This window comes from Gobio gobio, assembly GCF_949357685.1.
Source record: "Gobio gobio genome assembly, chromosome: 4".
Lineage (NCBI taxonomy): Eukaryota > Metazoa > Chordata > Actinopteri > Cypriniformes > Gobionidae > Gobio > Gobio gobio.
In genome coordinates, this window is record NC_137100.1 from 1,775,988 (window position 1) to 1,802,702 (window position 26,715).

At 47.0% G+C, this 26,715-nt stretch overlaps 1 protein-coding gene across 1 annotated transcript in view; it reads right to left on the reverse strand.

Moving 5' to 3' along the window:
• Window positions 1-26,715, reverse strand: part of cita (citron rho-interacting serine/threonine kinase a) — a gene marked incomplete at its 5' end in the record, with an annotated part of 157,909 nt that overhangs the window by 111,357 nt on the left and 19,837 nt on the right. The window contains 4 exon segments of the mRNA XM_079814231.1: window positions 13,510-13,663; window positions 14,907-15,113; window positions 15,207-15,300; window positions 19,680-19,822. Of these exon segments, the coding sequence (XP_079670357.1) occupies window positions 13,510-13,663; window positions 14,907-15,113; window positions 15,207-15,300; window positions 19,680-19,822 (598 nt within the window).

Genomic DNA, 26,715 nt, shown 5'->3' on the forward strand with positions numbered 1-26,715 from the left:
TAGCACCCCGTACATTTACGAAGTGCATGGACGCGGCCCTCGCTCCTCTGAGAAGTCGAGGGATGCGAGTGTTGAACTATCTGGACGATTGGCTCATCCTGGTGCAGTCAGAGGCCGAGCTCCTCGCCCACAGGGCAATGCTGCTCAGCCATCCGGACAGCCTGGGGCTCACGGTCAATTGGACCAAGAGCTCATTAGTGCCCACGCAATCAACCTCATTTCTGGGTTTGAATCTGGACACTGTGGCAATGTCAGCCCGCCTGTCACCCCAACGCGCGCGCCAAGTTCAGCGCATGGCTGAGTACTTCCGGCCGGGCAAAATCGCACCTCTCAAGCTCTTTCAGAGGATGCTGGGACGTATGGCCTCAGCTGCAGCTGTGCTCCAGCTGGGCTTAATGCGCATGCGCCCGCTGCAATGCTGGTTAAACGCCCGAGTGCCTCACAGAGCCTGGGCGTCCGGAGGCTTCAGGATCAGAGTGACTCAGAGCTGTGTTTCAGCCTAGAGCCCTGGTTAGTAGCCGACTGGTACCAGAGGGGAGTGACGATGGGAGCCATCTCACACCGCAAGGTCATCTCGACGGACGCCTCCACCACGGGTTGGGGCGCCGTTTTCGAGGGCAGATCAGCCTCGGGCCTCTGGTCGAGCGAGGAAAAACTCCTACACATAAACTGTTTGGAGATGATAGCGGTAGAGAACGCGCTCAAGCAGTTTCTCCCGCTTATACGAGGACACCACGTGTTGGTCCGGTCGGACAATACCACAGTGGTGTCCTACGTGAACCGGCAGGGCGGTGTCAGGTCCAGGTGTCTGGGCAATCTGACAGAACGCCTGCTCGTGTGGGCAGACAGCTCGCTGCGCTCGCTGAGAGCTGCGCACGTACCGGGCCACCTCAATGTGGGCCCGGACAAGCTGTCCAGGGGCCTCATTCTCTCAGGAGAATGGTCCCTGCACCCCCAGACAGTCCAGCTGGTATGGCGCCTATTCGGCAGAGCGGAGCTCGACCTCTTTGCAACAAAAGAGAACGCCCGCTGCCCGACGTTTCTGTCCAAAAGCGAGGATGCGCTGTCCCAACCTTGGCCCAGCCTCCCGCTGTATGATTTCCCGCCGATTTCCCTATTGCCCCAGGATTAGGGTTGGGAATCGTGAGAAATTTTCCGGTTCCGGTTCCGCCTAACGATTCCGGTTCCGATTCCGGTTCCATTAAAATTATTAAACAAATAGTGGTAAAGGAAAAAGGCACAATACGCAACTCAAACAATCCATTTTGTGTTTATTACTTGCTCTAAAATTTATTTACAGGTTGGCAATGTCAAAAAAGTCCTGTACTGTACATATATTACAGTATTAATTAAGCCATTCTTGCAACACATTGTTTTTCAAATGAACACCTCTGAAATTGTCTTATTACATTTTATCTCTCTGTCTCTGAATAAAACCAAGTTATAAATTATATTTATTAGTTATATTTATTAATTAGTTGTATATTAATTTAATAGTAATTCAGTTATTCAGTGAACTTGTAAATAATAAATTGCAATTCAGCATTACAAAGGTAATTGTGCGTAAACGCTTACCTAAACCATGGTGACTCAACGGTTGACAAATTATATATATATATATATATAATATATATATATATATATATATATATAGGCCTTTCACTATAAATCTGGTATAAGCCCTGAGGCACTCTCTGCTGTAGCAAATGTTTTGTCAAATTGCTAGTGCAGCCTCCTTTGCATGTTATGAACTTCTCACGTGTTACATTTTGCTTCATTATCATTCATTCTTTGGAAATGAATCCATACTTGTGACTTTATCTTCGCCATGCTGGTGGTCAACGAGAAAATATCTGACGCAAAACCGTAAATGTGTAGCGCGAGGGCTTTCAGGCTGAACTGCGTTGCACTCCTGGAAGCGGCAGGCAACGTAATTAATATTCATGATGAGGTGAGCCAGGGTTGCCAGGTTTTTACAACAAAACCCGCACAATTGCACAATCGCCTCAACCCGCGGACATGAAACACAGCCCGCGGCAACAGTGGAAAGCGGGAAACCACGGACTTGGCAACACTGGCTGTCACTCGGATACGTTTCCAGCGCTTCGCACACACATTGCACCAGAACCGTTTTCGGAACCGAAACTTAGGAATTTCGCGCGGTTCTGGTATTTTTCAAAAATCAGTTTCGGTTCTGCATAAGAACCGGTTCTCGGTTCCCAACCCTACCCAGGTCATAGCGAAAATCAGGGAGACGTGCCGCCCGGTGCTCCTTATAGCGCCGCGCTGGGAGAACCAGATTTGGTACCCAGAGCTGGTGAAGCTGTCGCACTCACCCCCCTGGCCAGTTCCGCTGAGAGCAGACCTCCTCTCTCAAGCAGGAGGGTCAGTTTGGCATCCCCATCCAGAGCGATGGTCTCTGCATGTATGGGTGACCAACGGATACCCGTTGACCTGCCCGAAGGGGTTATGAACACGATTTCACACTCTAGAGCCCCCTCGACGAGGCGGTTATATAGTTCTAAGTGGTCGGTGTTCACTGAGTGGTGTGTTTCCAAGGGATTGGACCCACAGCAATGTGGGGTCCAGCGGGTGCTCCCCTTCCTCCAAGAGCTTTTGGAACTGGGCACGTCCCCTTCCACGCTCAAAGTGTATGTGGCGGCTATAGCAGCGTTCGCTCAGACGACGCTAGGTAGCACGCTAGGAAGGAACGAGCTCATCCTCCGTTTCCTCAGAGGAGCCAGACGGATGAATCCCCCGCGGCCCCCTTTGGTTCCTATATGGGATCTGGCCTTGGTCCTAGAGGCCCTGAAGGCTCATCCCTTTGAACCGCTCGAGACTGTGGAACCAAGGTTCCTTTCGCTAAAAACCGCGTTCCTGATAGCTCTGGCTTCAGTGAAACGCGTGGGGGATCTACACACGCTCTCAGTGAGCCCGACGTGTATGGAGTTCGGTCCTAATGACTCTAAGGTCATTCTCAGACCGAGGCATGGTTATGTCCCCAAAGCGATCGGCACTCCCTTCAGGGCGCAGATTATCTCCCTCTCGGCTCTCTCCAGCATCCGACGAGGGGGACGGTGGCAATATCCTCTGCCCTGTCAGGGCATTGAGGGTTTATGTCACACGCTCCGCCGCCTTCAGGCGTTCTGAGCAGCTATTTGTTTCGTTTGGAGGGCGCGCTAAAGGTCTCGCCTCCTCGAAACAGACCCTGTCCAGGTGGATAGTGGACGCGATTGCAACTGCATACGCTTCCAAACACCTGCAGTGCCCGCTAGGTGTCAGAGCACACTCCACCAGAGGCATGGCCTCTTCGTGGGCTTGGGCCAGAGGGATTTCCATCCACGATATCTGTATGGCGTCAGGCTGGGCCTCCCCGTCTACGTTCGTGAGATTTTACAATCTGGAAGTTCCTGCCTTACAGGCGAAAGTGTTATCAGTTCAATAGGGCTGTTGGTTCTGCCCAGTGATTCTGCGCAGACATAGCTCACATACTGGTAGTAAGTTCGGTACTAGGCTCATGTGAATTTGAAAGAGACCGGCGGTGCCGTTCCCTCATTTACGAGACGAGCTGTTGTGAGTTTGAAGGTGACCGGCGGTGCCGTTACCTCACTCATATGACAAGATATTGTGAATTTGAAGGCGACTGGCGTTGCCGTTCCCTCATTCATGAGACAAGGTGTGGTGAATTTGAAGGAGACCGGCAGGTGCCGTTCCCTCATTCATGGGACAGGCTGTTGTAACCACCTGTTGTAACCACCCGTCAGTTCAAATGAAGTGTCTGTATATGTGGTGGCCCGTTTCCTTTACCGGCCACCCTGCCCGAGCAGTGTTTTTTCCCCGGTTCCCTGGGATACATATGCTGTATGCGAGGCACGCACGGCGTTGACAATATGTTCCCGTAGCGTAAGGAACTTACGCAATACGAGAGAACCTCTCGTAAGAGAACGATACTCGGTTACTTAACGTAACCTCGGTTCTCTCTAGAAGAGGGAACGAGTATTGCGTTCCTTGCCGTGCGCCCCGCGGGCTTTTACGCTTCAGAACTACGAAAACCGAATATGCAGCCCGTGAGCCCTGCTTATATACACGTGGCCACGCCCCACCTGTAGGCAAATGAAGCCAGGTGGGCGCGAAGCGCCCTCATTGGTCGCCACGTCACGCGGGCTCACCGATAGGCTGCTGCAGTTGCCAGCAGAGCAGCCAATAGCACGCTGGAATAGCCTGCTATGGTCTGCCAGGCTGCCACACTGCGTTGACAATGTTACAAAATTAAGGATAATTTTGGGTTTTTCAGAAATCTCGAAGAAAGAATACTTTCCCGTAGCGTAAGGAACTTACGCAATACTCGTTCCCTCTTCTAGAGAGAACCGAGGTTACGTTAAGTAACCGAGTATCGTTTTACACCATTTCTAATCATTTGTGTATGAGGTAAAGTATGTTTCAGACGCTGTAACGCAAGTTTTACACCATTTTTAATCATTTGTGTATGAGGTAAAGTATGTTTCAGACGCTGTAACGCAAGTTTTACACCATTTTTAATCATTTGTGTGTGAGGTAAAGTATGTTTCAGACGCTGTAACGCAAGTTTTACACCATTTCTAATCATTTGTGTATGAGGTAAAGTATGTTTCAGACGCTGTAACGCAAGTTTTACACCATTTTTAATCATTTGTGTACGAGGTAAAGTATGTTTCAGACGCTGTAACACAAGTTTTACACCATTTCTAAACATTTGTGTAAGAGGTAAAGTATGTTTCAGACGCTGTAACGCAAGTTTTACACCATTTTTAATCATTTGTGTAAGAGGTAAAGTATGTTTCAGACGCTGTAACACAAGTTTTACACCATTTTTAATCATTTGTGTACGAGGTAAAGTGTGTTTCAGACGCTGTAACACAAGTTTTACACCATTTTTAATCATTTGTGTACGAGGTAAAGTGTGTTTCAGACGCTGTAACACAAGTTTTACACCATTTTTAATCATTTGTGTACGAGGTAAAGTGTGTTTCAGACGCTGTAACACAAGTTTTACACCATTTTTAATCATTTGTGTACGAGGTAAAGTGTGTTTCAGACGCTGTAACACAAGTTTTACACCATTTTTAATCATTTGTGTACGAGGTAAAGTGTGTTTCAGACGCTGTAACACAAGTTTTACACCATTTTTAATCATTTGTGTGTGAGGTAAAGTGTGTTTCAGACGCTGTAACACAAGTTTTACACCATTTTTAATCATTTGTGTAAGAGGTGAAGTATGTTTCAGACGCTGTAACACAAGTTTTACACCATTTTTAATCATTTGTGTAAGAGGTAAAGTATGTTTCAGACGCTGTAACGCAAGTTTTACACCATTTTTAATCATTTGTGTACGAGGTAAAGTATGTTTCAGACGCTGTAACGCAAGTTTTACACAATTTTTAATCATTTGTGTACGAGGTAAAGTATGTTTCAGATGCTGTAACGCAAGTTTTACACCATTTTTAATCATTTGTGTAAGAGGTAAAGTATGTTTCAGACGCTGTTACAAGTTTTACACCATTTTTAATCATTTGTGTAAGAGGTAAAGTATGTTTCAGACGCTGTAACACAAGTTTTACACCATTTTTAATCATTTGTGTAAGAGGTAAAGTATGTTTCAGACGCTGTAACACAAGTTTTACACAATTTTTAATCATTTGTGTACGAGGTAAAGTATGTTTCAGACGCTGTAACACAAGTTTTACACAATTTTTAATCATTTGTGTAAGAGGTAAAGTATGTTTCAGACGCTGTTACAAGTTTTACACCATTTTTAATCATTTGTGTAAGAGGTAAAGTATGTTTCAGACGCTGTAACACAAGTTTTACACCATTTTTAATCATTTGTGTAAGAGGTAAAGTATGTTTCAGACGCTGTAACGCAAGTTTTACACAATTTTTAATCATTTGTGTACGAGGTAAAGTATGTTTCAGACGCTGTAACGCAAGTTTTACAAAAAAAAAAAACGAATTATCAAACGCAAATGCAAAAACATTGGAAAAATATTGAGATATAAATGTAGCTATATCGTCCAGCTCTAGTGAGAAAGAGGCCTGATTCCATAATAGACAAACCCTTTAAATCAAACTGATTTCAGTCAAGTTGTTCATTCGACAAGAGTTCAAGGGTTGAATCCTGGAAACTCAGCACAATGAGCAAGAAATGTCTGCGTTTCTGTGTGTGTTATCTCATTACGGTTTGGCCGTGTGACTGATCTAAGAGCTTCTCTCTGTGAGAACACCTGCACACTATATAATCTGATTAATTCCACAGAAATCCACTCGCTGCCCAAGTGTGTGTGTATGAGGAAGTTAATACATTATGAAATAAAGTTTTTTCCCCATAAATATGGTTTGTTATCATAGTGTATGGCAGTGAATGCTATCATATGAACAACCAATTTCCAAGTTTGGAATAATTATGTTTTTGTTAATGTTTTTGAAAGTCTCTCCTACTCACCAAGGCTGCATTTATTTGATCAAAAAATATGGTTATAAAAAGTGAAATATTTATACAATGTAAATCAGCTGTTCTCTATGTGAATATATAGTAAAGTGTAATTTACTCCTGTGATCAAAGCAGAATTTATCAAGTCTTCAGTGTCACATGACCCTGCACAAATCATTCAGATGAGGATCAAGAAACATTATGATTATTATTAGTGTTGATTCATATTTGTGGAGAAACTCTGATACACTAACATTCAAACAAAAAGAAAGATGTCAGCAAGGATGCATAAAAGTGACAGAAAAGACATTTATAATGTTACAAAAGATTCAATTTCAAAGTTCTTTTGAACTTTCTATACATCAAAGAATCATGAACAATAAAATATTTCATAGTTTCCAACACTGATAATCAATGCAGTGTTTACGGTGATGTAAGTACTACTAACACAGTGATTTAAGATAATGTGTGTGCCACACACCCCTAAAGCCTTAAAGCAGATCCAGAACCTCTGAGCTTTACACCACAGGCTTAATGAATTAATTCAGATCCTCTGTGTTTCACTTAAAGCTGCAGAGCAATCTGTGCGCCGAGACACTATAACAAATCCAGCAATTACACAAGAGAAGTAATCACTTTAAAGGCTACAGAAATAGCAGCGAGTCAGTCTAAGGATTAATAACCCGTAATTAACAGACACATGGAAAAATTACATTTCAGACACACTGATGAGGCATTGTGCGTCACGGAGCGGATGAGCGCTTTAACATACGCTCACATGCCGTCAACTTTATGGTAATGAGATGTATACATATATATATACACATATGAAGTGGTTCAGCGGCAACCAATGGGAATGTAGAAGTCCAGCTAGAGAGGATTTCAGAGAACGCAGTCCTGTAAACTTTGGCTCCGACCACATTAGTTCCCAAACAAAATGGAGGAGGATCATTGCTGTGGCGGGTTTGATAAGAAGGCGCGCAACACTATTTAAACCTTAATCGTCCTCAAGTAGGGTTTACGTTTGAGTCCCTTGTGCTCAGATAGACCCCAAACTTTTACAGAGCGATTGCATAAGGAAATATAATTTTTTTACATGGAAAACTATATATAATTTTTTTTATTTACTTCTCAACTGTACATTTATGCTGTGTTTTTGTGGGTATTTGGTAGTTTTTTACCTATTTACTGCACAAATACTTAACTATGTCATAAATTGGCTCATTAAAAATAATTTTTTTATGAAAAAATCACTTGAATGATGATCTTAATTAAATATAAATAGTTTTTTGGACATTGCTCTGTGTGTTAGGGATAGAATACCGCCATCTGTAGGTTTGTGGAAAAACTTTAGGAATTATAGTTAGAGAGAGAGAGAGAGAGAGAGAGAGAGAGAGAGAGAGAGAGAGAGAGAGAGAGAGAGAGAGAGAGAGAGAGAGAGAGAGAGAGAGAGAGAGAGAGAGAGAGAGAGAGAGAGAGAGAGAGAGAGAGAGAGAGAGCAATGACCACATTATCCACTAGAGGTCCATAGGGAAGTTACGCAGAAGTTAAGCTGCCGTTCATCTTTCTTTTATTTGCTCTTTTCCCTCTCTTTCTCATGATTGTTCATGTTGCATTTGTGCTCTAGTATTTGTCCTTCATTTATGAATCGAATTTTTTCAGATTTATGCCAGTTCTGTTGATTTTATTGGCCAGTTTCTATAAAAATGCGCTCTGTTGCAGTCACACACATGTGTGTTTGTGTGTGTGCGTGTGTGTATGAGACCGAAAGTTCGTTCCACTTTGTGTTTATGCTCTAGGACCAGATCTTGATATAAATGTTTATACTGGATTTAGTTGATTTTTTTTTTTTAAACAAAGCAAAATGGAGGAGAGGTTGATCATTGCTGTGGCGGGTTTGATAAGAAGGCGCGCAACACTATTTAAAGGCAACTTTTTCACCCTAGAACGCTTGTTTTTCAGCGTGAATGCAATTAATTTGCTCAAAACAACACCGATTTGTGACCCTGGACAACTAAGGGTATAAAGGGACAACAACGACAAAGTCATAAGGGTACATTTTTATAATTTGAGATCTATAGATCACCTCAAAGCTGAATAAATCATAAATCATCATTGATGTGCGGTTTGTCAGGACAATATTTGGAAAATCTGGAATCTGAGGGTGCAAATAAATCTAAATATTGAGAAAATCTCCTTTAAAGTTGTGTAAATTAAGTCCTTAGCAATGCATATTACTACTAATAATACATTGATGATATATTTACGGTAGGACATTTACTAAATATTTTCATGGAACATGATCTTAATCTCCTGATGATTTTTGGCATAAAAGAAAAATGGATCATTTTGACCCATACAATGTATTGTTGGCTATATCCAGATTGTCAGATATAGACGCAGGACTGGTTTTTAGTGGTCATAAATGTGGGTCGTTCAAAGCTGATACATTTGTCTTTTAATATGAAATGTCTGACGAAACAAATAATGTTGAAACTAGAAATGCATCTCGTGTTTTTCCATCAACTCAATTGCAGAGAGCATTCCTGTCTGAGTGCCATAAATGATATTTTCCCCAAGTTTGCATGCCTGTAACTCCCGAAGTATTAAAGAGATCTCAATATCCTTTTAGATTCTCATTCTTAATAAACTTTTCCTTAGGCATGTTCGTTCTAAGGGTCCTATATGTTTCATTTCCAGAGATATGGGGATCTCAAAGCGGCTCCGTGTTCAATTTGCTGAATATTACCCATTGCAGTGGTCGAAAACCAAATGCGAGTCCGTTTGCACACAGCTGATACTTATTGTGTTTAAAGAACAACGTCTGAAGTAGCTTGTTTCCCTCTAAATCACATTGAAAATGGGTAAAACTCAACAATTTGGACATGGAGCTGCTTTGAGATCCCAATAACTCTGGAATCAAACCGTATTGGGCCTTAAAAGTGGAAATAAAAAAAAGAAAAATTCCTATAAGACTGCATGTTGAAATTAGACTAGCACTTAACCATGAACACACCATACAAATGGCTTTTAATTGGTTTATTTCGTTAGCAAACATGGGGCATAATATCTCCCCTTTGACAATTATAGTTACATTTCACCTCATAGTTAGTTTCAGCTCAAAATACCCCCAGATCATTTATTATAGCTGGTCAAATTTGCCCCTATTTGTGTGTTTTGCCGTTTTTGTGTGTGTCCCTTTAAATGCAAATGAGCTGTGTCTACCCGCCCCCCTTCCAGAAGAGGGCGGAGCTTCAGATCCTCCACCAACAACAAAACAGGCCAATCTCACTCAGACTAATGTCAGAAATGAGCAGTTGTGGATCAGCCGTTCATGTTTGAGTCACACACACGAGAGACTCAGGAAGAGCTCCACACTTTACACTGAATGATCATTTATGCAACGCTAGTTGTTGTGGAGTTGCGCTGATTTAGCTCATCGACTAGCATGTGCCGTCATGTTCATCTATAGATTATTGTGTAGGTGCTCGTGTGTGAGCGTAACACGTCCCTCACCTGACTACACAACGCATAATAAATGTGTGTTTATGGGTTACAGACGGGACGCCACAGCTCTAGTCTCTGTGAATACAGTCAGAGACGATGCTAACGCTAGCCGTATTAGCTGTGCAACGTTCAGATCATTCAGAAAGGACATTAGCAAACATTCACAGAATATGAAGTGCCATCCTCACTCGTTCTGGACTTGAGCGTGAAGCGTTGGTGAAGCAGTCGTGTGTAAAATGATTTGCGCAAATATATAACATTTACCGACATTTTTCCATCATAAATGAACTTCAACTACGGTGTCCTCAGAGGCTCTGATGCCGGAGTCTCTGAGACTCGTGTGTTCACTGGAACATTCAGGGTTTTTCCTGGGTCAAAAATGGTCTTTGGTGGTGGTTGACACACACACACACACACCCACACACTACCCACGTGATCTGCGAGCGCAATACTGACAATACATTTAAAAAATGCTAGTAATTTTGATCTTATTTTGATATCTCATTTTATGTGTGATCTCTTACATCGATGTTTGTTTCTTTTGTTCCTCATTTTTTACACTATTTACAGATAATTGTTTTGGTATATAATCATATCAATATTAAAAAGTAGCATTAAAAATTAACAAATAGCCTAATTTTCTGCAATAAGCAATTTAATAAAAATTATCAGCTAGCTAACAACAACTTTGTTCTGGTTTCACCTCACTCCAGTCTAAATGATTGTAGGCTATTTATTTACTACACATTGTCAGCATAAATAAGCTGAAATACTGTTGATAATTAAAAATAATTCTTCCTATCCACTCTTGCTTAACTGTGTAAGCACACTTGTGTTCTCGCTTTAGATGTGTTCTGAGTAAATGATTAAACTGATTCGTGAGTTCAGTGTTGGACAGATCAGTTGTTCTAACCAGTCGTTAAAATGATTCGGTTCAAAGGAGTCATTAGGTGGCGAATCGGACATTAGCAGACGCGCTGTGTGCGAATCCCGTCTGTTAGAACATCGCGAAAGATTTGTCAACACACAGAAAACACTTCATAACTGAATATAATTTGTTTCCCGTTGATTGAAAGTATGCTTTATGCAGGGCTCGACATTAACGCTTGTCCGGGACAAGTGGATTTTTTGAAGGGGCAAGTGAAAAATTATTTTACTTGCCCGACGGACAAGTGTCCTGGTTAAAACATCAAAACAAAAAATAACTAGGGAATCACCAAAGTGCAAGAATGATTCTGCATTCATTACTGATAGTGGCGATTGACAGTGAATGATAATAATGTATAATGTATAACTGACGTTAACTAACGCACTGTTGGCGCTCGCGCAGCCTCTCGAGGAGAAATCGAAACAAATGTCCACCGCTCACACAGAGAAACTCAGTTACACACTGCCCTATAAATGTAGAAATGTGGAGTTTATTTATTTTTATAATATGATACAGTTGCAACGACACATTCCCAAGAGTGTGTTTTCCTGAATAACATCACGACTGAAAGTGACAGTTCCATAAACAATTATTAACATTAAGTCACTTACATTTTAGATGCAATATTGAGTGTTTTTGTTCTATTTCAGCAGCGAAAATAGTTCCAAAAGATCACAGCAGAACGAGTGTCACAGCAACAACGTGTGTTAGTGAATGATTCAGCGTTTTGAATGAATCGATAGAATCAAAGATTCAATGAACTATTCGTAAACGCCTACCTCATTCTTGAATGAATCAGCGTTTGAACGAATCGACTCAATGACTCGCTCATTCAGACGGTCACAGCGCCACCTACTGGTGCTTTAGTTTCATCTTTCCAACATTTCTTATTTGTATATTTAAAACAATCTCATAACATTATTTAATGCAGTTGTAATTTTTCAGTGTAAATTATTTAATTTGACTGGTAACAGCCAGTGTCGTCTTCTAATTTAATTGATTGATCCAATTTAAGAATATAAAATGAAAGCTGAATCATAGCCTATATTTAATAAGATTAGGGGAAAAATGCCCTTTATAAAAGGTAAAAATATCACAAATATGCATATGTCAAAGCTGATTGAACACTGGTGAGAATATTGCTTCAGAATAAATTTTATTTACAACACACACACACAAAAAAAAAATCTTTTTTTTCCGGACAAGCACATTTTTTACTCGGACAAGTGGATGACAGATTGACGTGAACATGCTTAAAGGGTTAGTTCACCCAAAAATGAAAATTCTGTCATTAATTCCTCACCCTCATGTCGTTGGACACCCGTAAGACCTCCGTTCATATTCGGAACACAAATGAAGATATTTTAGTTGAAAGCTGATGGCTGAGAAAGGCTTCACACAGGCCTCCATTGGCATTCAGTACATTGACACTTCCAAGATCCATGAAAGGCACTTAAAACGTCGTTACAAAGTCTATCTCACCACAGTGGCTCTACAATAATCATACAATGCGACGACAATAGTTTTTGTGCGCAAAAAAAAATCAAAATAACACCTTTATCCAACTTGTTCTTGTCTTCCGTGTGCGCCTCCACGACGCATGCGCGAGAATATGACGTAGCGCCGGTGTTCGAGAATCAATGAAATACACACTTAAGCCCCATTTTGAGCACTACGCCGAGACCTAAAGCACGATCAATGTAGAATCCAACAGCTTAGACACGCGCGTCTTCCTCTGCTCGTAAACAAATCGCTTCTGGGTCATATGTCCGAACGCCGGATCTGCGTCATATTCTCGCGCATGCGTCGTGGAGGCACACACGGAAGTCGAGAACAAGTTGGATAAAGGTGTTATTTTGATTTTTTTTTGCGCACAAAAACTATTGTCGTCGCATTGTATGATTATTGTAGAGCCACTGTGGTGAGATGGACTTTGTAACGACGTTTTAAGTGCCTTTCATGGATCTTGGAAGTGTCAATGTACTGAATGCCAATGGAGGCCTATCTGAAGCCTTTCTCAGCCATCAGCTTTACACTAAAATATCTTCATTTGTGTTCCGAATATGAACGGAGGTCTTACGGGTGTCCAACGACATGAGGGTGAGTAATTAATGACAGAATTTTCATTTTTGGGTGAACTAACCCTTTAATGTCGAGCCCTGCTTTATGTCAGCTGGTCAGAGAAGAGTCAAAATATGAGAATAATGAAAGAGAAAAGAGAAAGATAAATATGAGAAAGAGAAATATGAGAGAGCTAACAGCTAACACTGATTATTTTGAAGACCCAGAGAGTGTGTGCGGGGGATCGTTCTCTCTCTGATCGTTCTTTCTGTCACTCATAAATCACAATAACTCATCAAATTAGGCTTTGGCGGGACAAAAATTAATTTTGGCGGCCGGCAAAAAATGTCCAATGCAGGAAAAACCCTGAACATTAGTGATGTTTGTGGCGCACACATTGTAATACTCGAGCGCTGATACAGCGAGTAAACAAAATGGCGTCTGTGCTTCTCACTCAGGGGCGTGTCCATGCTCAAGGGCCAATCAGCAACAAGCATGGGCGAATTTTGACGCTCTCAATGGCGGCGGTGTGAACACAGATACTCACTGTGTCTCAGGTTGGTCCAGTCAATGGAGGAAAAGAAGGGATGCGACCGCAGGCCCTCGTATCCCAGACGCTCCCGCGATCCACACAACAAACTCTGGAGCAGGTCGACAAACGCAGAGCTGGCTTTAGGCTCCTCTGGGAACTTCAGAAAGCGCTGTGAGCAAAACACACACACGAAAACGTTCATTAATGCCATTTACATATACTCGTGTCCAGTGTTTGGGAAAGTTACTTTGAAAAGTAATGCATTACAATATTGCGTTACTCCCTAAAAAAGTAACTAATTGAGTTACTTTTTAAGAAAAGTAATGCGTTACGTTACTTTTGCGTTACTTTTTCTCACCTGGGCTGGGCTTGTTTTTGTTTATAACAAAAAAGTTATATTTTTGTGCAACGGTAAAAAATTTAAAAATAAGCCCCAGGCTGAGGTAAAGATGCAGATTCCCGCATGAACACTAGAGGGCGCAGCTCTGGGTAATGGAGGAATAGACGCAGGAGAAAAAAGTTTTACCAATAAAAACAAAAAATCTAGTAATTTTCATCATCAAAGGTCAGCAGCAAGACATTGGTAAATTAAATATAAAGGTAGATTATGCATAAAAATACTTGTTTTATTTAACATTGAATTATCGTTGAATTATGGTTTGCACAGTATTCTGATTTTGCATTTGACTGATTTTATTCATTTTGAGGAGAACAGAATCTTTATTGTGCAAGTGAGATAAATAAATGCTCACATTTAGTCTAGAACTACAATAACCATCATGTTCACACACACACACACACACACACACCTGTGCACTAACTCTCAACATGAGCTGTCAGTCAAACTGATGTGAAAAAGTAACTCAGATATTTTGTTGTAAATTTGAAAAGTAATGCGTTACTTTACTAGTTACTTGGAAAAAGTAATATTAATACTTAACTCAAGTTACTTGTAATGCGTTTCCCCAACACTGCAAAAAATGTTTTTCTTACATAGTATTTTTGTCTTGTTTTCAGTCCAAATATCGAAAAAATCTTACATTTAGAAGCATTTACTAGACAAGCAAAAGTTTTTGTGTTGTTTTTGGGGAAAATAACTAAAAATTAAGGGAGTTTTTGCTTAAAATAAGCAAAATAATCTGCCAATGGGGTAAACAAAATAATCTTGTTTTCTGTTTGAATTAAGATTATTTTCCTTACCCCATTGGCAGATTTTTTATTTTTTTTTCTTAATTTTTAGTTATTTTCCCCGAAAACAAGACAAAAACTTTTCCTTGTCTAGTAAATGCTTCTAAATGTAAGATTTTTTTGATATTTGGACTGAAAACAAGACAAAAATACTAAGTAAGAAAAGCATTTTTTGCAGTGCCAACACTGCGCGTGTCCTTTTACAGAGAGACCGCTAGACTCGCCTGGAAGTTCCTGATGTTGTTGATGGTTTTTGTGGCTGTGCCGTCAGCGAAGGGCGACTTCATGAAGATCATCTCGTAAGCGATGACGCCCAGGGGCCACCAGTCGCTCTCGGGGCCGAAGCTGAACGCCGTCCCTCCGCTGAGCCCACACAGGATCTCAGGGGCCAGGAAGTCTTGAGATCCCACTGGGAGTTTGGAGCACGTCACCTGTTCCAATAACAACACGCCACTCATTAACCTCTGGATGTGGAAGTGACGGTGTAAAGCCATTGGTTCAGAATGACGTGTTAGCGCTGTTACCGCTCTGCTAGCCGTCAGTCTGGCCGCCGAGCCGAAGTCGGCCAGTTTAATGTGACCCGTGCGGTCGATCAGAACGTTCTCCGGCTTAATATCTCTGACAAAAGAAAAGACAACAAACAGAAATTAATGAAGAAAAAAAATTAAGTTTTATTTATATACACACATTACACAAATTATTAATAAACTAGCAAAAATATGTACTATGTCAATTAATGTATTATTTAGTTTAATACTATTATAATTTTTTATACAGAGCTTTAAATCACAGGCTTGGGGTTAGGCTTGGGGTAAGGCTTGGGGTAAGGCTTGGGGTTAGGCTTGGGGTTAGGCTTGGGGTTAGGCTTGGGGTTAGGCTTGGGGTTAGGCTTGGGGTAAGGCTTGGGGTTAGGCTTGGGGTTAGGCTTGGGGTTAGGCTTGGGGTAAGGCTTGGGGTTAGGCTTGGGGTTAGGCTTGGGGTTAGGCTTGGGGTTAGGCTTGGGGTTAGGCTTGGGGTTAGGCTTGGGGTTAGGCTTGGGGTTAGGCTTGGGGTTAGGCTTGGGGTTAGGCTTGGGGTTAGGCTTGGGGTTAGGCTTGGGGTTAGGCTTGGGGTTAGGCTTGGGGTTAGGCTTGGGGTTAGGCTTGGGGTTAGGCTTGGGGTTAGGCTTGGGGTTAGGCTTGGGGTTAGGCTTGGGGTTAGGCTTGGGGTTAGGCTTGGGGTTAGGGTTAGGCTTGGGGTAAGGCTTGGGGTTAGGCTTGGGGTTAGGCTTGGGGTTAGGCTTGGGGTAAGGCTTGGGGTTAGGCTTGGGGTTAGGCTTGGGGTTAGGCTTGGGGTGAGGCTTGGGGTGAGGCTTGGGGTGAGGCTTGGGGTAAGGCTTGGGGTTAGGCTTGGGGTTAGGCTTGGGGTTAGGCTTGGGGTAAGGCTTGGGGTTAGGCTTGGGGTTAGGCTTGGGGTTAGGCTTGGGGTAAGGCTTGGGGTAAGGCTTGGGGTAAGGCTTGGGGTAAGGCTTGGGGTTAGGCTTGGGGTTAGGCTTGGGGTAAGGCTTGGGGTTAGGCTTGGGGTTAGGCTTGGGGTTAGGCTTGGGGTTAGGCTTGGGGTAAGGCTTGGGGTAAGGCTTGGGGTAAGGCTTGGGGTAAGGCTTGGGGTTAGGCTTGGGGTAAGGCTTGGGGTAAGGCTTGGGGTAAGGCTTGGGGTAAGGCTTGGGGTAAGGCTTGGGGTTAGGCTTGGGGTTAGGCTTGGGGTTAGGCTTGGGGTTAGGCTTGGGGTAAGGCTTGGGGTAAGGCTTGGGGTAAGGCTTGGGGTAAGGCTTGGGGTAAGGCTTGGGGTAAGGCTTGGGGTTAGGCTTGGGGTAAGGCTTGGGGTAAGGCTTGGGGTTAGGCTTGGGGTTAGGCTTGGGGTAAGGCTTGGGGTAAGGCTTGGGGTTAGGCTTGGGGTTAGGCTTGGGGTTAGGCTTGGGGTTAGGCTTGGGGTAAGGCTTGGGGTTAGGCTTGGGGTTAGGCTTGGGGTTAGGCTTGGGGTTAGGCTTGGGGTTAGGCTTGGGGTTAGGCTTGGGGTAAGGCTTGGGGTAAGGCTTGGGGTAAGGCTTGGGGTAAGGCTTGGGGTAAGGCTTGGGGTTAGGCTTGGGGTTAGACTTGGGGTAAGGCTTGGGGTAAGGCTTGGGGTAAGGCTTGGGGTAAGGCTTGGGGTAAGGCTTGGGGTAAGGCTTGGGGTAAGGCTTGGGGTAAGGCTTGGGGTTAGGCTTGGGGTAAGGCTTGGGGTAAGGCTTGGGGTAAGGCTTGGGGTTAGGCTTGGGGTTAGGCTTGGGGTAAGGCTTGGGGTAAGGCTTGGGGTTAGGCTTGGGGTTAGGCTTGGGGTTAGGCTTGGGGTTAGGCTTGGGGTTAGGCTTGGGGTAAGGCGTGGGGTTAGGCTTGGGGTTAGGCTTGGGGTTAGGCTTGGGGTTAGGCTTGGGGTTAGGCTTGGGGTAAGGCTTGGGGTAAGGCTTGGGGTAAGGCTTGGGGTAAGGCTTGGGGTTAGGCTTGGGGTTAGGCTTGGGGTTAGGCTTGGGGTTAGGCTTGGGGTTAGGCTTGGGGTTAGGCTTGGGGTTAGGCTTGGGGTTAGGCTTGGGGTAAGGCTTGGGGTTAGGCTTGGGGTTAGGCTTGGGGTAAGGCTTGGGGTAAGGCTTGGGGTAAGGCTTGGGGTAAGGCTTGGGGTTAGGCTTGGGGTTAGGCTTGGGGTAAGGCTTGGGGTAAGGCTTGGGGTAAGGCTTGGGGTAAGGCTTGGGGTTAGGCTTGGGGTTAGGCTTGGGGTTAGGCTTGGGGTTAGGCTTGGGGTTAGGCTTGGGGTTAGGCTTGGGGTTAGGCTTGGGGTTAGGCTTGGGGTAAGGCTTGGGGTTAGGCTTGGGGTTAGGCTTGGGGTTAGGCTTGGGGTAAGGCTTGGGGTTAGGCTTGGGGTTAGGCTTGGGGTTAGGCTTGGGGTTAGGCTTGGGGTTAGGCTTGGGGTTAGGCTTGGGGTTAGGCTTGGGGTTAGGCTTGGGGTAAGGCTTGGGGTAAGGCTTGGGGTTAGGCTTGGGGTAAGGCTTGGGGTAAGGCTTGGGGTTAGGCTTGGGGTAAGGCTTGGGGTAAGGCTTGGGGTTAGGCTTGGGGTAAGGCTTGGGGTTAGGCTTGGGGTTAGGCTTGGGGTTAGGCTTGGGGTAAGGCTTGGGGTAAGGCTTGGGGTTAGGCTTGGGGTTAGGCTTGGGGTTAGGCTTGGGGTTAGGCTTGGGGTTAGGCTTGGGGTTAGGCTTGGGGTTAGGCTTGGGGTTAGGCTTGGGGTTAGGCTTGGGGTTAGGCTTGGGGTAAGGCTTGGGGTAAGGCTTGGGGTTAGGCTTGGGGTTAGGCTTGGGGTTAGGCTTGGGGTTAGGCTTGGGGTTAGGCTTGGGGTTAGGCTTGGGGTTAGGCTTGGGGTTAGGCTTGGGGTTAGGCTTGGGGTTAGGCTTGGGGTTAGGCTTGGGGTTAGGCTTGGGGTTAGGCTTGGGGTTAGTCTTGGGGTAAGGCTTGGGGTTAGTCTTGGGGTAAGGCTTGGGGTTAGGCTTGGGGTAAGGCTTGGGGTTAGGCTTGGGGTTAGGCTTGGGGTTAGTCTTGGGGTTAGGCTTGGGGTTAGTCTTGGGGTAAGGCTTGGGGTTAGTCTTGGGGTTAGTCTTGGGGTAAGGCTTGGGGTTAGGCTTGGGGTAAGGCTTGGGGTAAGGCTTGGGGTTAGTCTTGGGGTTAGGCTTGGGGAAAGGCTTGGGGTAAGGCTTGGGGTTAGGCTTGGGGTTAGGCTTGGGGTTAGGCTTGGGGTTAGGCTTGGGGTTAGTCTTGGGGTTAGTCTTGGGGTAAGGCTTGGGGTAAGGCTTGGGGTTAGGCTTGGGGTAAGGCTTGGGGTAAGGCTTGGGGTTAGGCTTGGGGTAAGGCTTGGGGTTAGGCTTGGGGTAAGGCTTGGGGTAAGGCTTGGGGTTAGTCTTGGGGTAAGGCTTGGGGTAAGGCTTGGGGTAAGGCTTGGGGTAAGGCTTGGGGTTAGGCTTGGGGTAAGGCTTGGGGTAAGGCTTGGGGTAAGGCTTGGGGTTAGGCTTGGGGTTAGGCTTGGGGTAAGGCTTGGGGTTAGGCTTGGGGTAAGGCTTGGGGTTAGGCTTGGGGTTAGGCTTGGGGTTAGGCTTGGGGTTAGGCTTGGGGTTAGGCTTGGGGTAAGGCTTGGGGTAAGGCTTGGGGTTAGGCTTGGGGTTAGGCTTGGGGTAAGGCTTGGGGTTAGGCTTGGGGTTAGTCTTGGGGTTAGGCTTGGGGTAAGGCTTGGGGTAAGGCTTGGGGTTAGGCTTGGGGTAAGGCTTGGGGTTAGGCTTGGGGTTAGGCTTGGGGTTAGGCTTGGGGTTAGGCTTGGGGTTAGGCTTGGGGTTAGGCTTGGGGTAAGGCTTGGGGTAAGGCTTGGGGTTAGTCTTGGGGTTAGGCTTGGGGTAAGGCTTGGGGTAAGGCTTGGGGTTAGGCTTGGGGTAAGGCTTGGGGTTAGGCTTGGGGTTAGGCTTGGGGTTAGGCTTGGGGTTAGGCTTGGGGTTAGGCTTGGGGTTAGGCTTGGGGTTAGGCTTGGGGTTAGGCTTGGGGTTAGGCTTGGGGTTAGGCTTGGGGTTAGGCTTGGGGTTAGGCTTGGGGTTAGGCTTGGGGTTAGGCTTGGGGTTAGGCTTGGGGTTAGGCTTGGGGTTAGGCTTGGGGTTAGGCTTGGGGTTAGGCTTGGGGTTAGGCTTGGGGTTAGGCTTGGGGTTAGTCTTGGGGTTAGTCTTGGGGTTAGTCTTGGGGTTAGTCTTGGGGTTAGTCTTGGGGTTAGTCTTGGGGTAAGGCTTGGGGTAAGGCTTGGGGTTAGGCTTGGGGTTAGTCTTGGGGTTAGGCTTGGGGTTAGGCTTGGGGTTAGGCTTGGGGTTAGGCTTGGGGTTAGGCTTGGGGTTAGGCTTGGGGTTAGGCTTGGGGTTAGGCTTGGGGTTAGGCTTGGGGTTAGGCTAAAGTGTGTTTTGGTGGTACCTGTGAACGTAACCCATCTGATGGAGCGAGTGAACGGCCTGTACGAGCTCCGCCAGGTAAAACTGAGCCATGGACTCGTCTATCTGATCTTCATATCTGTTCATCAAAGCCATGAGGTCTCCGCCGGGCAGATACTCCATCACCTGCTCTCACACACACACACACACACACACACACACACACACACACACACAAACACACGAAGACGTGTTTGATGCTCTGACACATTCATCCGTTTATTTTATTTAAAGCAGCTCCCAGGAGACACTTAAAACACTTAATGTGTGAATTTCATTGCATTAGATAGAAAATATCAAACAAAATTGGGCTGAATCTAAATAAAGCCATCATTACATCGCTGTGATTTAATCAAATAAATACATTCAAATTCAAAATTGCTTTATTGGCATGAATGTATATCATACACCTGAGCGATAGACACCTGAGCGATAGACACCTGAGCGATAGACACCTGAGCGATAGACACCTGAGCGATAGACACCTGAGCGATAGACACCTGAGCGATGGACACCTGAGCGATAGACACCTGAGCGATAGACACCTGAGTGATAAACACCTGAGCGATAGACACCTGAGCGATAGACACCTGAGCGATAGACACCTGAGCGATAGACACCTGAGCGATAGACACCTGAGCGATGGACACCTGAGCGATAGACACCTGAGCGATAGACACCTGAGCGATAGACACCTGAGCGATAGACACCTGAGCGATAAACACCTGAGCGATAAACACCTGAGCGATAGACACCTGAGCGATAGACACCTGAGCGATGGACACCTGAGCGATAGACACCTGAGCGATAGACACCTGAGCGATAGACACCTGAGCGATGGACACCTGAGCGATGGACACCTGAGCGATAGACACCTGAGCGATGGACACCTGAGCGATAGACACCTGAGCGATAGACACCTGAGCGATGGACACCTGAGCGATGGACACCTGAGCGATGGACACCTGAGCGATAGACACCTGAGCGATGGACACCTGAGCGATAGACACCTGAGCGATAGACACCTGAGCGATGGACACCTGAGCGGCGATAGACACCTGAGCGATGGACACCTGAGCGAGGGACACCTGAGCGATACACACCTGAGCGATGGACACCTGAGCGATGGACACCTGAGCGATGGACACCTGAGCGATGGACACCTGAGCGATGGACACCTGAGCGATGGACACCTGAGCGATAAACACCTGAGCGATGGACACCTGAGCGATGGACACCTGAGCGATGGACACCTGAGCGATAGACACCTGAGCGATAGACACCTGAGCGATGGACACCTGAGCGATGGACACCTGAGCGATACACACCTGAGCGATAGACACCTGAGCGATGGACACCTGAGCGATAGACACCTGAGCGATAGACACCTGAGCGATAGACACCTGAGCGATAGACACCTGAGCGATAGACACCTGAGCGATAAACACCTGAGCGATAGACACCTGAGCGATAGACACCTGAGCGATGGACACCTGAGCGATAGACACCTGAGCGATGGACACCTGAGCGATAGACACCTGAGCGATAGACACCTGAGCGATGGACACCTGAGCGATACCCACACCTGAGCGATAGACACCTGAGCGATAGACACCTGAGCGATGGACACCTGAGCGATAGACACCCGAGCGATAGACACCTGAGCGATAAACACCTGAGCGATGGACACCTGAGCGATAGACACCTGAGCGATAGACACCTGAGCGATGGACACCTGAGCGATAGACACCTGAGCAATAGACACCCGATCGATAGACACCCGATCGATAGACACCTGAGCGATAAACACCTGAGCGATGGACACCTGAGCGATAGACACCTGAGCGATAGACACCTGAGCGATAAACACCTGAGCGATAGACACCTGAGCGATAGACACCTGAGCGATAGACACCTGAGCGATAGACAGCTGAGCGATAGACACCTGAGCGATAGACACCTGAGCGATAGACACCTGAGCGATGGACACCTGAGCGATGGACACCTGAGCGATGGACACCTGAGCGATAAACACCTGAGCGATAGACACCTGAGCGATAAACACCTGAGCGATAAACACCTGAGCGATAGACACCTGAGCGATAGACACCTGAGCGATGGACACCTGAGCGATAAACAGCTGAGCGATGGACACCTGAGCGATAAACAGCTGAGCGATAGACACCTGAGCGATAAACAGCTGAGCGATGGACACCTGAGCGATAGACACCTGAGCGATAAACAGCTGAGCGATAGACACCTGAGCGATAGACACCTGAGCGATAGACAGCTGAGCGATAGACACCTGAGCGATAAACACCTGAGCGATGGACACCTGAGCGATGGACACCTGAGCGATAGACACCTGAGCGATAGACACCTGAGCGATAGACACCTGAGCGATAGACACCTGAGCGATAGACACCTGAGCGATAGACACCTGAGCGATAGACAGCTGAGCGATAGACACCTGAGCGATAAACACCTGAGCGATGGACACCTGAGCGATGGACACCTGAGCGATGGACACCTGAGCGATAGACACCTGAGCGATAGACACCTGAGCGATAGACACCTGAGCGATGGACACCTGAGCGATAGACACCTGAGCGATAGACACCTGAGCGATAAACACCTGAGCGATAGACACCTGAGCGATAGACACCTGAGCGATAGACACCTGAGCGATAGACACCTGAGCGATAAACAGCTGAGCGATAAACAGCTGAGCGATGGACACCTGAGCGATAAACAGCTGAGCGATGGACACCTGAGCGATAAACACCTGAGCGATAGACACCCGAGCGATAGACACCTGAGCGATAAACACCTGAGCGATAAACACCTGAGCGATGGACACCTGAGCGATAGACACCTGAGCGATAGACACCTGAGCGATAGACACCTGAGCGATAAACACCTGAGCGATGGACACCTGAGCGATAAACACCTGAGCGATAGACACCTGAGCGATAAACAGCTGAGCGATGGACACCTGAGCGATAAACAGCTGAGCGATAGACACCTGAGCGATAGACACCTGAGCGATAGACACCTGAGCGATAGACACCTGAGCGATAAACACCTGAGCGATAGACACCTGAGCGATAGACACCTGAGCGATAAACAGCTGAGCGATGGACACCTGAGCGATAAACAGCTGAGCGATAGACACCTGAGCGATAGACACCTGAGCGATAGACACCTGAGCGATAAACACCTGAGCGATAAACACCTGAGCGATAGACACCTGAGCGATAAACAGCTGAGCGATGGACACCTGAGCGATAAACAGCTGAGCGATAGACACCTGAGCGATAGACACCTGAGCGATAGACACCTGAGCGATAAACACCTGAGCGATGGACACCTGAGCGATAGACACCTGAGCGATGGACACCTGAGCGATAGACACCTGAGCGATGGACACCTGAGCGATAGACACCTGAGCGATGGACACCTGAGCGATAGACACCTGAGCGATAGACACCTGAGCGATGGACACCTGAGCGATGGACACCTGAGCGATAAACAGCTGAGCGATGGACACCTGAGCGATAAACAGCTGAGCGATAGACACCTGAGCGATAGACACCTGAGCGATAAACAGCTGAGCGATGGACACCTGAGCGATAAACACCTGAGCGATGGACACCTGAGCGATAGACACCTGAGCGATAGACACCTGAGCGATGGACACCTGAGCGATAGACACCTGAGCGATAAACACCTGAGCGATAGACACCTGAGCGATAAACAGCTGAGCGATAGACACCTGAGCGATAAACACCTGAGCGATAGACACCTGAGCGATAGACACCTGAGCGATGGACACCTGAGCGATGGACACCTGAGCGATGGACACCTGAGCGATGGACACCTGAGCGATAAACAGCTGAGCGATGGACACCTGAGCGATAAACAGCTGAGCGATAGACACCTGAGCGATAGACACCTGAGCGATAAACAGCTGAGCGATGGACACCTGAGCGATAGACACCTGAGCGATAGACACCTGAGCGATGGACACCTGAGCGATAGACACCTGAGCGATAAACACCTGAGCGATAGACACCTGAGCGATAAACAGCTGAGCGATAGACACCTGAGCGATAAACACCTGAGCGATAGACACCTGAGCGATAGACACCTGAGCGATAGACACCTGAGCGATGGACACCTGAGCGATAAACAGCTGAGCGATGGACACCTGAGCGATAAACAGCTGAGCGATAGACACCTGAGCGATAGACACCTGAGCGATAAACAGCTGAGCGATAGACACCTGAGCGATAGACACCTGAGCGATAGACACCTGAGCGATAGACAGCTGAGCGATAGACACCTGAGCGATAGACACCTGAGCGATGGACACCTGAGCGATGGACACCTGAGCGATAAACACCTGAGCGATAGACACCTGAGCGATAGACACCTGAGCGATAGACACCTGAGCGATAGACACCTGAGCGATAGACACCTGAGCGATGGACACCTGAGCGATAAACAGCTGAGCGATGGACACCTGAGCGATAAACAGCTGAGCGATGGACACCTGAGCGATAAACACCTGAGCGATAGACACCCGAGCGATAGACACCTGAGCGATAAACACCTGAGCGATAAACACCTGAGCGATGGACACCTGAGCGATAGACACCTGAGCGATAGACACCTGAGCGATAGACACCTGAGCGATAAACACCTGAGCGATGGACACCTGAGCGATAAACACCTGAGCGATAGACACCTGAGCGATAAACAGCTGAGCGATGGACACCTGAGCGATAAACAGCTGAGCGATAGACACCTGAGCGATAGACACCTGAGCGATAGACACCTGAGCGATAAACACCTGAGCGATAGACACCTGAGCGATAGACACCTGAGCGATAAACAGCTGAGCGATGGACACCTGAGCGATAAACAGCTGAGCGATAGACACCTGAGCGATAGACACCTGAGCGATAGACACCTGAGCGATAAACACCTGAGCGATAAACACCTGAGCGATAGACACCTGAGCGATAAACAGCTGAGCGATGGACACCTGAGCGATAAACAGCTGAGCGATAGACACCTGAGCGATAGACACCTGAGCGATAGACACCTGAGCGATAAACACCTGAGCGATGGACACCTGAGCGATAGACACCTGAGCGATGGACACCTGAGCGATAGACACCTGAGCGATGGACACCTGAGCGATAGACACCTGAGCGATAGACACCTGAGCGATGGACACCTGAGCGATAAACAGCTGAGCGATGGACACCTGAGCGATAAACAGCTGAGCGATAGACACCTGAGCGATAGACACCTGAGCGATAAACAGCTGAGCGATGGACACCTGAGCGATAAACACCTGAGCGATGGACACCTGAGCGATAGACACCTGAGCGATAGACACCTGAGCGATGGACACCTGAGCGATAGACACCTGAGCGATAAACACCTGAGCGATAGACACCTGAGCGATAAACAGCTGAGCGATAGACACCTGAGCGATAAACACCTGAGCGATAGACACCTGAGCGATAGACACCTGAGCGATGGACACCTGAGCGATAGACACCTGAGCGATGGACACCTGAGCGATGGACACCTGAGCGATAAACAGCTGAGCGATGGACACCTGAGCGATAAACAGCTGAGCGATAGACACCTGAGCGATAGACACCTGAGCGATAAACAGCTGAGCGATGGACACCTGAGCGATAAACACCTGAGCGATGGACACCTGAGCGATAGACACCTGAGCGATAGACACCTGAGCGATGGACACCTGAGCGATAGACACCTGAGCGATAAACACCTGAGCGATAGACACCTGAGCGATAAACAGCTGAGCGATAGACACCTGAGCGATAAACACCTGAGCGATAGACACCTGAGCGATAGACACCTGAGCGATGGACACCTGAGCGATAGACACCTGAGCGATGGACACCTGAGCGATGGACACCTGAGCGATAGACACCTGAGCGATGGACACCTGAGCGATGGACACCTGAGCGATAGACACCTGAGCGATAGACACCTGAGCGATGGACACCTGAGCGATAGACACCTGAGCGATAAACACCTGAGCGATGGACACCTGAGCGATAAACAGCTGAGCGATAGACACCTGAGCGATAAACAGCTGAGCGATAGACACCTGAGCGATAAACACCTGAGCGATAGACACCTGAGCGATAAACACCTGAGCGATAGACACCTGAGCGATAGACACCTGAGCGATGGACACCTGAGCGATAGACACCTGAGCGATGGACACCTGAGCGATAGACACCTGAGCGATAGACACCTGAGCGATGGACACCTGAGCGATAGACACCTGAGCGATGGACACCTGAGCGATGGACACCTGAGCGATGGACACCTGAGCGATAGACACCTGAGCGATGGACACCTGAGCGATGGACACCTGAGCGATAGACACCTGAGCGATAAACACCTGAGCGATAGACACCTGAGCGATGGACACCTGAGCGATAGACACCTGAGCGATAGACACCTGAGCGATAGACACCTGAGCGATAGACACCTGAGTGATAAACACCTGAGCGATAGACACCCGAGCGATAGACACCCGAGCGATAGACACCTGAGCGATAGACACCTGAGCGATAGACACCTGAGCGATAGACACCTGAGCGATAGACACCTGAGCGATGGACACCTGAGCGATAGACACCTGAGCGATAGACACCTGAGCGATAGACACCTGAGCGATAGACACCTGAGCGATAGACACCTGAGCGATGGACACCTGAGCGATAGACACCTGAGCGATAGACACCTGAGCGATAGACACCTGAGCGATAGACACCTGAGCGATAGACACCTGAGCGATAGACACCTGAGCGATGGACACCTGAGCGATAAACAGCTGAGCGATGGACACCTGAGCGATAGACACCTGAGCGATAGACACCTGAGCGATAAACACCTGAGCGATAGACACCTGAGCGATGGACAGCTGAGCGATGGACACCTGAGCGATAGACACCTGA